The 15,476-nt window shown below is 37.7% G+C and overlaps 1 protein-coding gene across 1 annotated transcript; it reads left to right on the forward strand.

Moving 5' to 3' along the window:
- The first annotated feature begins 1,761 nt into the window (after positions 1 to 1,761).
- Positions 1,762 to 13,768, forward strand: LOC103385027 (uncharacterized). Its single transcript, XM_017035692.2, is given in 18 exon segments — positions 1,762 to 1,914; positions 2,372 to 2,596; positions 3,079 to 3,174; positions 3,719 to 3,814; positions 4,005 to 4,100; positions 4,477 to 4,569; positions 4,703 to 4,788; positions 4,880 to 5,503; positions 5,604 to 5,822; positions 6,629 to 7,093; positions 7,750 to 8,373; positions 8,474 to 9,157; positions 9,837 to 10,523; positions 10,526 to 11,618; positions 11,881 to 12,057; positions 12,304 to 12,480; positions 12,849 to 12,895; positions 13,034 to 13,768. Coding segments are annotated over 17 exon segments (5,832 nt in total). The 5' UTR covers positions 1,762 to 1,914; positions 2,372 to 2,576; the 3' UTR covers positions 13,582 to 13,768.
- The last annotated feature ends 1,708 nt before the right edge of the window (positions 13,769 to 15,476 follow it).

Here is a 15,476-nt window from a genome sequence, read left to right on the forward strand (position 1 = left end):
CACACACCTGATACTGTGTGCGCTGTAACCCCCCGTGGACTGTATACACCAGGTGAGTGATTCTAAACCACTGGGCAGCGTCACATGAGTGTGCCGTGACAGATGATCAACTGTACCATGAAAACATGAGAGAGCGAGAGAGAGAGAGAGAGAGAGAGAGAGAGCGAGAGAGAGAGAGAGAGAGAGAGAGAGCGAGAGAGAGAGAGAGAGAGAGAGAGAGAGGCAGGCAGGCTTGATTTCGACAACTCTATCAGAAGACTAACTTCTGAAATAAAAGAAAAAAAAAACAATAAAGAGGATAAAGAAATGATGAGCCAAAAAAATTTAACAAACTTCGTGAAGATAGAAGAAGGCACGGTGAACTGTTGGTGATTTTCCCTACTGTGTGAAAAAATAGATCTTCTTATCATATACTAATTTCCACATTACTTAATGCTAATACATACAGTTTTACAATAAAAAAAAATCTCCTTTTGACTTTATTGATCAGTTGCATTATCAAGTTACAGATTTAACTTTCAAATAAAAAAGGTTCTTGATAAACACTGATCGACCGGAGCAGCCCTCCAATTAATGTTTGTGGTGTTTTTAACCTTTTGAGAAGTGAACAGTTCACACTCAGAAATATAATTTTGACCAAAAGCCGGGTCTTCCTCCCTTTAATCCCAGTCCATTCGTCACTTTTAATCCTCTAAACTCCGCTCTCACCTCAGTGTCACTGCAGGAGCAGTAAAATATCACACAGCACCATGAATCACAGGACTACAGAGGGTCACTGAGCCGATCAGAGGGCTCTGCTCTGGGCCAGTTCTGGGCCAGTTCCTTTTTCAACTACCAACTGATCGGCTCAGTGCTGTCAGCATGTTGGCAGTGAAACTGTCCAGGTAGTTTGTTCCCCTCACGTCTAAGCGTGTGAATTCAAATGCAAATGTGTTTCCTCTTTTACGAGGAAACGTTAACATTCAAACATGTGACATGTTCTTGTCTGGAAATAAAAGACACCTGGGCCAGTTCCTTTTTCAACTACCAACTTTCTACATTTTATAGTATTTTGTATTTATTTTCTCATGGTCATTTGGCAAACATTCAAAAGTATTTAAGGCTAACGTTGGTTCAGGGAACTGCATCAGTAATGGAAAACGATTGAGTAGAGCAGTGAACAGGTGCTGACCATGTGTACAAAGTGCAAAGGCAATAAAGTCACACACACACACACACACACTCACTCACACACTCTCTATTATATCCTTGAAATTTCATGCTGAATATTATTAGGGTGTTAAAATAAAAGTATGACGGGAAATGAAACCCTGTAGATGATAATAATAATAATAATAATAATAATAAACACACTCTCACACACATGCTGAATATTATTAGGGTGTTAAAATAAAAGTATGAAGGGAAATGAAAAACCCTAACCCTGTAGATAATAATAATAACAACAACAACAACAACAACAATAATAATAAAGTTTTAGGTTCAACATGCTGCTTTTCATCCCAGAGGATTGACTATGACTACACACTGATTTGATATGAAGCTGCTGAAAGGTAAGTTTGGCAGATTTTCTGGCCATTCATTTACAGACACAGAAAGCGCAGCACACACACAGAAAGAGAGAAACATTGTGTGATTCTTCTGTTTCTCTGTTTCACAGTAAACGTATATTAAGAGACTGGTTGTACATGAATAATTCATTTCATACACAATTTTACACTATTTTTCTAATAAATTGATTTACATGTGTATGCACCTTCACATTTGTGTGCTCTGTCTACTGCGCGCCTGCAATTCGCATCACTATTGCCTTAAATCGAAACCAAAAGTATTTTTAGATCTCGGTGAAGGCACCAGAATGCGGCGCTTGAACAACTCGTTTACAACAAGAACTCCTCTACAAATTTAGCACTGGTGAGATTAATACTTTTTACTGCATCTCAAATTTTCAATTCTATTGCACTTCCTATTTGTCGGTTTGATTTTTGAGCCTGTTTTCCTCCACGCGTCCGGTCACAGAGACGACGCCCTTAAAGACAGTCTGAACGATTGTAAATGACAGAGAGCGACGTACTTTTCATCATCAATCTTGTTACCATGTTTTTGCTATTATTATTACAACACTATTAGCACGTTAACAACCTTGTCTTGAACCTACAGTACCAAAAAAAAGTTTTGGTCATGTGACGTGAAGAATAGTATAGTGACGTTATTCATAATATTATTCGTTGCTGGTGTAATATCTTACAATAATTCTATTGTTTTATTTTATAGTTTAATTTAGCTGATTTTTTTTTATCACAATCATGTCAACTAAGTGATTACACATAACTAATAACACTAATGCTTTTTTTATTTATATCAAACACAGAGCCCAGAACCAGTACCAAGCCAGCAGTTGGTGCTGTCTTCAAATGCATTAGCATCTGCCAAGGAACGTTTACCAAGCAAGTACTTAATTGAATTGGAACCTGGTGCAAAAGATGTGTAGCCTAAAAAATGAAAGAGGAATAAAATAGATTATAGGCTTCAGCCTCGTTGGACAGTAATAGCTTCAACTTCCTCTGAGAAAAATCATGGCGTCATCATTTGAAACGTAAGTGAACACAATACACAGGTGCAGTACAGTACGTAAAGTAAAAGTGAAAGTTTAGTATACTGAAAACTGGTGTCTGTACATGTAAGCTAATACATTGAAAAAATGTGAAATATTCAAAAGAAACTTGAGACAAGTAACACTAATTCTTACTAATTTACATTGGGAAAACACACATTTATCTTATCTTTTTAAGATAAATGTGTGTTCTAAGTTTTCACTCGAAAAAAAAGCAAATCATAATTAAAAAACACATTTGTAAGTTATTAAACACATTTTAAAATACACGACTCCAATTTGTACGATTCTTGGCCAAGTCAGAAACTAGCCTGTGTTTACTGTACTTGTATATAATATGATATACAGTCCAAGACACAGCTGTCTGTGTGTACAGCAATAGGGAGACTGTAGAATTTAAAGATATACGAATATGAAACAACACAACTTCATTTCTGAAACATGTGTCTTACCTGGCCTAACAGAGGAAGACCAGGTTCACCTTCAAACAGTGATGTGTTGTCCATGAGGAGTGATCAATCCATGGGCAAACCCATCAACTTTAACACTGAAGAAACAAGGTAGGACTGTGTTGGTGTTTCTTGAGCTACAATACTTGGGCAAGTCAGAAACTAGCCTGACACAAATATGTGTATAAAATATAAAACGTTTTCTAGAATAAACATATTGGAAATTGAAACTGACTTCACATACAATAGTCACCCACAACCATATACAGTATGTCATTTTCTATGAAGAGTGACAAATCCACGGACAATCCCATCAACCTCAGCCGACTTGTATAAAATATGATTAAAAATTCAAGACAGTGACTGTAAATGCAAAAATTAAATGATTGCCAAATTTAAAGTTTTTTGTATATAGGAAAACAGCTATTGTTTAACCCTTGTAAAGTCCTTCGATGTCTTGTCCAATATGTCTTTGTGTGTGTGTGTGCCTGCGTGTGCATGTTCCTGTACTGCATGACTTGTGCCAACTTTTCCTCATATTCATTAATACTCATATTCTGGGACAAGATGAAAATCATTGCAAGGACAAACGGTGTGTACAAAAATGTAAAGGAGCTCCTTTTTTACAACCTGTTTGTCATAACTGGCCTAACAGAGGAAGACCAGGCTCACCTTCAAACAGTGACGTGTTGTCCATGAAGAGTGATCAATCCATGGGCAAACCCATCAACTTTAACACTGAAGAAATAAGGTAGGACTGTGTTGGTGTTTTTTGTACTTGTATGCAAAATGAAGTCCAAGGTATCAGCTGTCTGTACATACAACATTAGTGAAATGGTAGCATTTAAACATATACTAACATGAAAGTAGATGAAGGTAATAACATACAAACTAACAACAACTTCATTTCTGCCACGTGTGTCTTGAACCTGGCCTAACAGAGGAAGACCAGGCTCACCTTCAAACAGTGACGTGTTGTCCATGAGGAGTGATCAATCCATGGGCAAACCCATCAACTTTAACACTGAAAAAACAAGGTAGGACTGTGTTGGTGTTTCTTGAGCTACAATACTTGGGCAAGTCAGAAACTAGCCTGACACAAATATGTGTATAAAATATAAAACGTTTTCTAGAATAAACATATTGGAAATTGAAACTGACTTCACATACAATAGTCACCCACAACCATATACAGTATGTCATTTTCTATGAAGAGTGACAAATCCACGGACAATCCCATTGACCTCAGCCGACCTTTGACTTGTATAAGTGACTGTAAATGCAAAAATTAAATGATTGCCAAATTTAAAGTTTTATTTAAAAGGGAAACAGCTATTGTTTAACAACTGTTCTAACTAAACTTCAATATGGAGCTCCTTTTTTACAACCTGTTTGTCATAACTGGCATAACAGAGGAAGACCAGGCTCACCTTCAAACAGTGATGTGTCCATGAAGCGTGATCAATCCATGGGCAATCCCACCAACTTTAACACAGCAGAAACAAGGTAGGACTGTGTTGCTGTTTTATGTCCTGGTAGAATTTAAATATAAAGAAATATGAAAGCAGATAAGGCTAAACTACACAGACATTTAAACTAATGAAACTTCATTTCTGCAAAAATTAACCTGGTCTAACAGTCAAGGAACAGACTCACCATTAAACAATGATGTTAGCTCCAGTGGGTCCAGTGGCAACTCTACCAACTCAGGAAACAAAGATTCAAGTACTCAAATTTATATTTCCTTTTAGCTGACTTCACATTGTTTGCATAACCAGTGATACTGGTCTTCTCATACTACTTTTTTTCTAATTAGGAATAAAAGTGCTCAAAGAGCCCCTGAAGAAACGAATCCTGAAAAAACATAAAACTGATGGTCAGAAAAATTTAGAGACAGAGCTCATACACATAACTGCTGCTGATGTCAACAACAAAGAAGGAAAACCTTTGGGAAACTTTGGCAATCTGTTTAAACCTCTGAATGATGTCCGCACCGTGCTCACAAGTGGTGTGGCTCGCATCGGTAAAACATTTAACACTCAGAAGATGATGGTTGACTGGGCAAATGGAAACTCCAACAAAGACATTGACTTAATAGTGCAGTTTAATTTAAGTCAACTGGAATCAAGCAAACACAAGGAACAGAGCCTGAAGGATCTTCTTGATGATCACTTCCATGATTTAAAAGTGTCAGATGTTTCCAACTATGAAGACTACAAAATAGCCTTTGTCCTTGATGAGTTTGAAAAACATAACTTGGATCTGGATTTCCAAAAGAACAACGATTTATCTGACCTTGATGATAAAGCCTCAGTGGGTGTGCTGCTAACAAGCCTCATCAAAGGGACATTGCTCCATTCAGCTCGATTATGGATCATCTCTCAAACTTCAGATGTGAAGATTCCACCAAACTATATTGACAAAGTGACTCTATGTCGAGGTAAGACGTGTTGCTAGTATCACATTTTCATTACCTTAATGTGTTTATTATTTTATAAAACTAATTGAATGTGGAAAACACTGTTTTTGTCTTTATTCAGAGACGTCCACACGTCAAGAGCAGCTGATGTCAGATCTTAAGGCGAGGTTTAAAAACAAACCCTCTGTACCTAAAAATCTTTACCCTCCAAACATAGAACATGTAATAAGAGAGGGCAGTGATTATGAGGCTGAAAAAGTGTCAAGAGTGAGCAACATTACAGAGATCTTCAAAGAGAACAATACGAAAAAAATCCGGACTGTGCTGACGATTGAAAAACCAGACATTGGAAAAACCTTCCATGTGGACAAATTCATTCAAGAATGGGCTAAAGCTGGAACAGGGTCATTCTTCAACATTTAACACTCAGAAGATGATGGTTGACTGGGCAAATGGAAACTCCAACAAAGACATTGACTTAATAGTGCAGTTTAATTTAAGTCAACTGGAATCAAGCAAACACAAGGAACAGAGCCTGAAGGATCTTCTTGATGATCACTTCCATGATTTAAAAGTGTCAGATGTTTCCAACTATGAAGACTACAAAATAGCCTTTGTCCTTGATGAGTTTGAAAAACATAACTTGGATCTGGATTTTCAAAAGAACAACGATTTATCTGACCTTGATGATAAAGCCTCAGTGGGTGTGCTGCTAACAAGCCTCATCAAAGGGACATTGCTCCATTCAGCTCGATTATGGATCATCTCTCAAACTTCAGATGTGAAGATTCCACCAAACTATATTGACAAAGTGACTCTATGTCGAGGTAAGACGTGTTGCTAGTATCACATTTTCATTACCTTAATGTGTTTATTATTTTATAAAACTAATTGAATGTGGAAAACACTGTTTTTGTCTTTATTCAGAGACGTCCACACGTCAAGAGCAGCTGATGTCAGATCTTAAGGCGAGGTTTAAAAACAAACCCTCTGTACCTAAAAATCTTTACCCTCCAAACATAGAACATGTAATAAGAGAGGGCAGTGATTATGAGGCTGAAAAAGTGTCAAGAGTGAGCAACATTACAGAGATCTTCAAAGAGAACAAAAAGAAAAAAATCCGGACTGTGCTGACGACTGAAGAACCAGACATTGGAAAAACCTTCCATGTGGACAAATTCATTCAAGAATGGGCTAAAGCTGGAACAGGGTCATTCTTCAGGTGGATTAATTTCCTTAACAAATCTCAAGATAAAGAACTTATTTTTCCACTTAAAGTTTCTAAACTCTGTGAATTAAAAAACAAAACAATGAGTTTAGACGAAGTTCTTCAAAATGTATTTGAGGAAATGAGAAAATCAGTGATTTCTAATTTAGAAATTTTCAAAATCATAATCATCTTGGATGGACTGAACTCTCGGGGACTTCCTTTGGACTTTAATGGAGCTGACACTGTGACAGATGTCAGACAGAAGGCCACAGTAGATGTCCTACTGACAAACCTAATCAAAGGAAACCTGCTTCCCTCTGCCAAGCTGTGGATCACCTCTGATCAGTCATCTCTTGAATGGCTGCCTGAAGATATGTTTCAGAGAGTGACAGAAATTCGAGGTAAACCAACCAGTTCCTGTAAATATTTACACCTGCACTGTTTATAGTGTTTGAAATGTTGAAGTAGATGAATATGCAGGTGATTTTTTTTTATAATCTGTGCTCAATTTTCTATAAAGATTATTTTAGTGTTCTGAACTATAGTTTGATCCTGCTGGAGGGACAAATGTAATGAGGTTGGTTTTAAAGGCTAGCATTTGCCCTTTGGAAATCAGAAATATAACCTTTATCAGACATCAGTGTTTTTTATTACACCAAAGAAAACATAACAGAGGAAGACCAGGTTCACCTTCAAACAGTGATGTGTCCATGAAGAGTGATCAATCCCACCAACCTGAACACTGCAACAACAAGTTAGGAATGTGTTGGTGTTTCATGTACTGGTAGAATTTAAATGTAAAGTAATATGAAAGCAGATAAGGCTATAGATTTAAACTAATGCAACATAATTTCTGCAAAAATGAACCTGGTCTAACAGTCAAGGAACAGACTCACCATTAAACAATGATGTTAGCTCCAGTGGGTCCAGTGGCAACTCTACCAACTCAGGAAACAAAGATTCAAGTACTCAAATTTATATTTCCTTTTAGCTGACTTCACATTGTTTGCATAACCAGTGATACTGGTCTTCTCATACTTATTTTTTTTCTAATTAGGAATAAAAGTGCTCAAAGAGCCCCTGAAGAAACGAATCCTGAAAAAACATGAAGCTGAATGTCAGAAGAAGTCAGAGACGGAGCTCATACACATAACTGCTGCTGATGTCAACAACAAAGAAGGAAAACCTTTGGGAAACTTTGGCAATCTGTTTAAACCTCTGAATGATGTCCGCACTGTGCTCACAAGTGGTGTGGCTCGCATCGGTAAAACATTTAACACTCAGAAGATGATGGTTGACTGGGCAAATGGAAACTCCAACAAAGACATTGACTTAATAGTGCAGTTTAATTTAAGTCAACTGGAATCAAGCAAACACAAGGAACAGAGCCTGAAGGATCTTCTTGATGATCACTTCCATGATTTAAAAGTGTCAGATGTTTCCAACTATGAAGACTACAAAATAGCCTTTGTCCTTGATGAGTTTGAAAAACATAACTTGGATCTGGATTTCCAAAAGAACAACGATTTATCTGACCTTGATGATAAAGCCTCAGTGGGTGTGCTGCTAACAAGCCTCATCAAAGGGACATTGCTCCATTCAGCTCGATTATGGATCATCTCTCAAACTTCAGATGTGAAGATTCCACCAAACTATATTGACAAAGTGACTCTATGTCGAGGTAAGACGTGTTGCTAGTATCACATTTTCATTACCTTAATGTGTTTATTATTTTATAAAACTAATTGAATGTGGAAAACACTGTTTTTGTCTTTATTCAGAGACGTCCACACGTCAAGAGCAGCTGATGTCAGATCTTAAGGCGAGGTTTAAAAACAAACCCTCTGTACCTAAAAATCTTTACCCTCCAAACATAGAACATGTAATAAGAGAGGGCAGTGATTATGAGGCTGAAAAAGTGTCAAGAGTGAGCAACATTACAGAGATCTTCAAAGAGAACAATACGAAAAAAATCCGGACTGTGCTGACGATTGAAAAACCAGACATTGGAAAAACCTTCCATGTGGACAAATTCATTCAAGAATGGGCTAAAGCTGGAACAGGGTCATTCTTCAAGAGGATTCCTTTCCTTAACAAACCTCAAGATAAAGAACTTATTTTTCCACTTAAAGTTTCTAAACTCTGTGAATTAAAAAACAAAACAATGAGTTTAGACGAAGTTCTTCAAAATGTATTTGAGGAAATGAGAAAATCAGTGATTTCTAATTTAGAAATTTTCAAAATCATAATCATCTTGGATGGACTGAACTCTCGGGGACTTCCTTTGGACTTTAATGGAGCTGACACTGTGACAGATGTCAGACAGAAGGCCACAGTAGATGTCCTACTGACAAACCTAATCAAAGGAAACCTGCTTCCCTCTGCCAAGCTGTGGATCACCTCTGATCAGTCATCTCTTGAATGGCTGCCTGAAGATATGTTTCAGAGAGTGACAGAAATTCGAGGTAAACCAACCAGTTCCTGTAAATATTTACACCTGCACTGGTTATAGTGTTTGAAATGTTGACGTAGATGATGGCTTCCTTACGAATATTTAGGTCAGTTTTGCACCATCAGAGTACGCATACGAGTGTGTTACATATAGATATGATAATTTGGAAAAACTAGCAGAATGTGCTGAAAGACTGATTGCTCTTTAGTCAGCGAGTCTGCCTATCTTTGATTAGACCTCATGCACATAAATATGTACTGTGAAGATGTGGTCAGCACACTTGCCACTACAATAATACGATCACTACTTCACAGTTCGGTCTATGTTCTCCCCGTGTTCTCCCCCGCATCAGTTTTCTCCTGGTACTCCAGTTTTGCCCCACAATCCACAACTACAGATTAGTGATCAGGTTGATTGGACACTCAATTGAATTGGGGTATAAATGTGAGAGAGACTGGTTGTTTGTCTCTATATGTGACTCTGTGATAAACTGGTGAGTGCACACCGCCCTGGCCTGTTGACTGTAAGGATTGGCTCCAAAGACCCTTGAGCCCGCAAAAGGCGATAGAAAAAGAATAAATGAATCATGAATGAGATTTATTCAAGGGTTAGAGGTCACCTGGTGTAGTTGGTTGAGGCTGATCGTCATTTACTTACGTTAATTCTGTTTTTTTTTTGTTTTTTTTTTACAGAAAAGCCTGATGGAGCGAGTCAGAGGAATCTTAAAAACCAGCTAAAGAAGCAGTTTACCTTTGTATCTGAAGGCCTGGATAAGCAGGAAACCTCTGCTTCTTTGAAAAGTATTTACACAGATCTCTACATCATCAGGGGAGAAAGGGGAAAGGTCAATGTTCAGCATGAGTCGAGACAGATTCAGGAGGCAAAATTTAAATCAGGGCAGGAAGAAATTCCGATCAAGTGTTTGCACATCTTCCAACCTGCACCTGATGAGAGTTTACCACCCAGAAATGTTTTCACATTAGGAATGGCAGGGATTGGGAAAACATTTGCTTCAATGAAGTTCATCCTGGACTGGGCTGATGGTACAGCCAATAAAAGCATCAATTTCATATTTCCACTCTCTTTCCGGGAACTAAATCTTATAAAGGAAGAGGAACACAGTTTCCAGGAACTTATTCATCGGTTGTTTCCTGCTATGAAGAGATCAGAAATAACTAACTATGACCAGTACCAAGTTCTGGTTGTTCTGGATGGTCTTGATGAATGCCGGCTTGACCTTAATTTCCGTGAGAGCAAACATTTGACGGATGTAAAACAGAAAACCACAGTAAATGTTCTTCTGGTAAACCTTATCAAAGGAAACCTGCTTCCTAAAGCTCAAGTCTGGATAACGACCCGACCAGCTGCTTCCAATACTATTCTGGTGTAGTTCACCGTGTTACAGAAGTGCGAGGATTTAATGATGAGCAGAAGGAAGAGTACTTCAAGAAGAGATTCAATAAAGAAGATCTGGTTAATCAAATCCTGGAACATGTTAGGAAATCAAGAAGCGTTCACATCATGTGTCACATCCCAGTCTTTTGCTGGATCACTGCGAAGGTTCTGGAGGATTTCGTGCAACGAAACCAAGAAGAGGGCATGCCCAAGACTTTGACTGACATGTACATTTGCTTTTTGTTGCTGCAATGTAGACAGGCTAATATAAAATATACCAAAGAAGAGACAAGTGACATCTTGGGGGCAGAGTCGATTTGGAATGAGAGGAACAAGAAGACAATCCTATCACTGGCAAAGGTGGCCTTTGACGAACTAGAGAAGGGAAACTTCCTCTTCACAGAGGACAGTTTGCCAAAGAATATTGTTGAAGGAAAAGCTGCAGTTTTCTCTGGCTTGCTTACTCAAGTCAAACGTGAAGGTTGTGAATGGATCACAAATTTTTACTGCTTTGTCCACCTAAGCATTCAGGAGTTTTTAGCAGCTTTACACGTGATTCAAACGTTCAACAATGAGGGAAAAAATCTGCTTCAAATGGAGGCAGTGGATTTGTCTGAACCAGAATTTTACAAGACAGCAGTGGACAAGACTTTAGCCAGTGAAAATGGAGACAGGGATCTGTTCCTCCGTTTCCTACTTGGTCTGTCTGTGGAAACCAATCAAACTTTGCTGCAGGATATTCTGAAGAAGACGGAAAACAGCAAGGAGGCAAACCTTGAAACAATTGAGTACATCAAAAGTAAAATCAATGAAGAAATGAATGATCCTGAAAAGAACCTCAATCTATTCCACTGTTTAAATGAGCTGAATGATCACTCTCTTGTACAAGAAGTGAAAAAGTACCTGCAGTCAAACACCCTACCATTTGAAAGTTTCTCTAAAGCTCAGTGGTCAGCTTTGAATTTTGTTTTACTGATGTCGGATGAAAAACTTGATGTGTTCGATCTGAAGAAATACCTGAAGTCAGAGAAGGTTTTCCTGGGAATGTTGCCAGTGGTCAAAGTATCAAAAACTGCCCGGTAAGTAGATGAGATGTATTGTTGTTGGATTCTCACATACAATATTTAGTGGTCAGTAGAGTGGCTAAAGACCTGAAAAGAGGGTTGTTATAGCAGAATGAAGAGTGGTGACTAACTCTATTCCAAGGGCAGGAAAGTTGTGATCACAAGCCACAAGTGATGTCAACACCTGGGACGTTGACATCACCTTGGACACACACCAGGCTGCTGCATACAGTAGGTCTGTTTTATAATTGTTTCCTCAAAATGTGTCATTTTACAGGTTGAGTTGGTGTGAGCTCTCGGAGGAGTCCTGTAAAGGTCTAAACCTCTCAGTGCTCTGCTCTGCATCCTCAAATCTCACAAAGCTGGATCTGAGTCATAACGATCTGCTGGATTCAGGGGTGGAGCAGCTTGCTGAAGGCCTGAAGAGTGTGCATTGCAAACTCAAGAGTCTCAAGTAAGTAAATATTGGAATTATATATATATATATATATATATATATATATGAATATATATATATATATATATATATATATATATATATATATAGTGTACAACCGACTGCAGTCACAATGCACGATGCAAATCCGTGAAGTAGCGAAACCGTGAAAAGTAAACCGCGTTATAGCAAGGGATCACTGTATATATATATATAGGTAGTGTACAACCGACTGCAGTGTGTTGGCTAACTGTGTGTGTTTAGTTTGGCTGGCTGTCAGGTGACAGAGAAAGGCTGTGGTTACATAGCTTCAGCTCTGGAGTTCAGAAAAGCTGCAGACCTGAAGATGCTGGATCTCAGCTACAACCACCCAGGAGACATCGAGTCGAAGAGACTACAGGACATAACTGAGGATCCACAAATGAAACTGAAGACACTTTGGTATGTGACTATCACCACATGTGTTGATAGTTGTCTGTGTTATTATTAGATGCTGCCTTCACATCACATGCACCTTAAGTAGAAGTGTGGACCATCTCCACATATTTGTGAATCAAAGTATCTCACTGTCCACCCTATGGTTCCAAAAGTAGGGGACAGGGCAGGCCCAAGGTTTGTAGAGCTAACTCAAGGAGGGTGAAAACTGCACCATGGCTACTCAACTACAAACTGAAACATTTTTCACTTGTTTAGTTATAGTAAATGGTAGTTACTGGAATGTTGTATAAGAAAACCCAACTAAATGTTTCACCTTCTGTTATCTGTCATTTTTTTAAATTTTATGTTTAATTATTTTCTGATTTGTGCAGTTTGGAACGCTGTGGTCCTAATCGCCTGAGGTCAGGAATAAAGAAATGTAAGAAACCGACTGTTTTAATTTGATGAAAAATTATTCAGGTCAACACCTTCACAGAGCTCAACAACATCGTCTTCCTCTTGGTTAAGTTGAATATATGCTACTGATTTAGTTGACTTTCTGTTATCTCTCTTACAGATGAAGTTTATTTGACCTTTGACGAGAAGACCGCACACAGAAAGTTTGCATTTGAAAATGGCAGAAAAGTAAAAACAATAGATTTGTCAAAGAAAGCTGCCCGAGGTACCGCTTCTGTTAACAAAGACATGGTGAGATGGACTCAGGTGTTTTGTGAAAGACCAGAAATGCCTAATCAAGGTCTAACAGGCCTCTGCTACTGGGAGATGGAGTGGACAGGACAGGTTGCCATTGCATTAGCATATGAAAAAGTGGGCAGAGACATGAGCCACTTTGGCAGCCTGATCTGCAGTAAAATATCTTGGAGTCTAAGCTGCTCTCACAAAAACTACACTGCCAGGCACGGAAACACCAGTGTAACCATTGAAACTGAGCCCTGCCCCAGAATAGGAGTGTTTCTGGACTATGACAATGGTTTACTGAGTTTTTACAGTGTTACACCAGGACAACTGAGCCATATTTACACCTTCAATGAGAAATTCACAAGGCCACTATTTCCTGGCTTTTCATTCAAAAAGGGCTGTGTGAGTTTGTGTGACATTGACTGAATACTGCACTGAATATCTGATCATTTCAAAGAACTGCAAAAGCAGAAAATGCTATATAGCCTTGACATACGGTGGTGTCTGAACAAAGTAAGAATAGCACAGTGTTAATGAGCCACTAATCTACTAATAGTAGAATGACATAAAACACATATAATATATAACACATATAACATATAAAACATATAAAATATTGTATTAAATGACTTGTATTTGATATAAAATATTGTATTAAATGACTTGTGTTTTGTGTTTTTATAAGACTTCTTTTCACGAGTTTGTTAACAGGAAACTGTGTTTCTTTTCACGAGTTTGTTAACAGGAAAATGATAATAATGTGAAGAACACAAACTGTAGTAAAACTAAATTTCCAGTTCTTAAGTCAGTCAGTAAAATTGACAGTCGAACTGCAGTAAACATGCAGCACAACATGTTTTACTATTTATTAGTTTTCCTGAAACTTTTAATCTGTTAACTTGAACCCAAAGGGATTCATGGTACTGATGCAAAATTATTTATTTTGGTTTTGTATGTTTTTACTGTCACATTGAAATAATTTACATTTACTGTTTCATTATTGAAGGAAAAACGTGTTTAAAATGACTTATTTCTAAACAAGTACAATTAGGAATACAGTATTTTGATTGATTTATTGTTGAGCTATTTACTGTGTATTGAACCTGTATGTTGTTGATTAATATCTCCATCTTTGCCAGTAGAACCATTAAGTTCTTATGCTTTTTGTTTATAATGTATTTTTTCCACTGTTTACTGTTTGTTGTTGTCTTTTCACATTTTTTTAATTTTTAATTGTTGTGTGCACAAAACAATACCTCACTGCTCATTCCAACGGCACAAATGATGTAGTGCTCATTGGATACTTCATTTCAATACCAGTAAACATTTCATGATTGTCACAAACAAATTTGTGTTTGTCACCTGGCATTAAGGCTCCACTGTTCAGTCAAGTGAACCAAATCTCAACAAGATCTCAATAAAACATGTAGTTCTACATCCCACAGATGTTTGATTCATTTTGGACCTTCATTGTTTTTACTTCATTCTGCTGGCACCATTGATCACTCCTGCTAACTGACACCTGATTGGAAGTACTGCCCTCTCCATGTGTGCCGGGCTTCCTTCATCTCTATAACGTTATCTCCAAACTGCTCCACCTTAACTGTCCCTCTCACGTTCTCATTTCTGATCCCATCCTGGTCACTCCGAGTGAAAATCTCAGGATAGACTGTGTGGCTTTAGAAAACATTATTACGACTCATGATTGCAACTTTGCAGATTTTTAAGCGATGTCCACTGACTCCATGAAACCTTTACAATATGGTATTTATAGATATTGACACGCCTGGGTAATTTATTTTGCACTGAGGATGTGTCCAGTAGAGTTTTAGTACAAAGTGGTGAACCTCACCCAAAGTTTCCCAAACGTTTTTTCTGGGGACCCATATTTTAAAAGTCACAAATCTTGGTAACCCAAGTCAATAGACATTATTCGTAAACTCCGGGAAACATGATGCAAGACGACCCCCCCAGCAAAGAAATCTCTTTCGACCCACCTGAGGGTCGCGACCCAGTCTTTGGGAAACTTTAGTAAGATAAGTTAGATCTAAACCATCTAGAACTCATAAATCTATGACAAGTATTATGGCCACATAGAGAATAATAAATAAATAAAATTACAAGATTCTTTGATAAAAACGTCTTAACATGAGAAAAAAGTCATGAAATTAAAAAATCAAATCAAATCTACACTCATAAAAGCACAACTTTATTCTTGTAGATTTATGGCTTAATATTTTGTAGAATTACAACTTTTTCTGGTCTATTCTCATAAATTTACAAGTCAAACCATATAATTTTATTCATTTTTCGTATACTCG

The sequence above is a fragment of the Cynoglossus semilaevis genome, chromosome 10 (genome assembly GCF_000523025.1).
Source record: "Cynoglossus semilaevis isolate Cse_v1.0 chromosome 10, Cse_v1.0, whole genome shotgun sequence".
Taxonomy (NCBI): Eukaryota; Metazoa; Chordata; class Actinopteri; order Pleuronectiformes; family Cynoglossidae; genus Cynoglossus; species Cynoglossus semilaevis.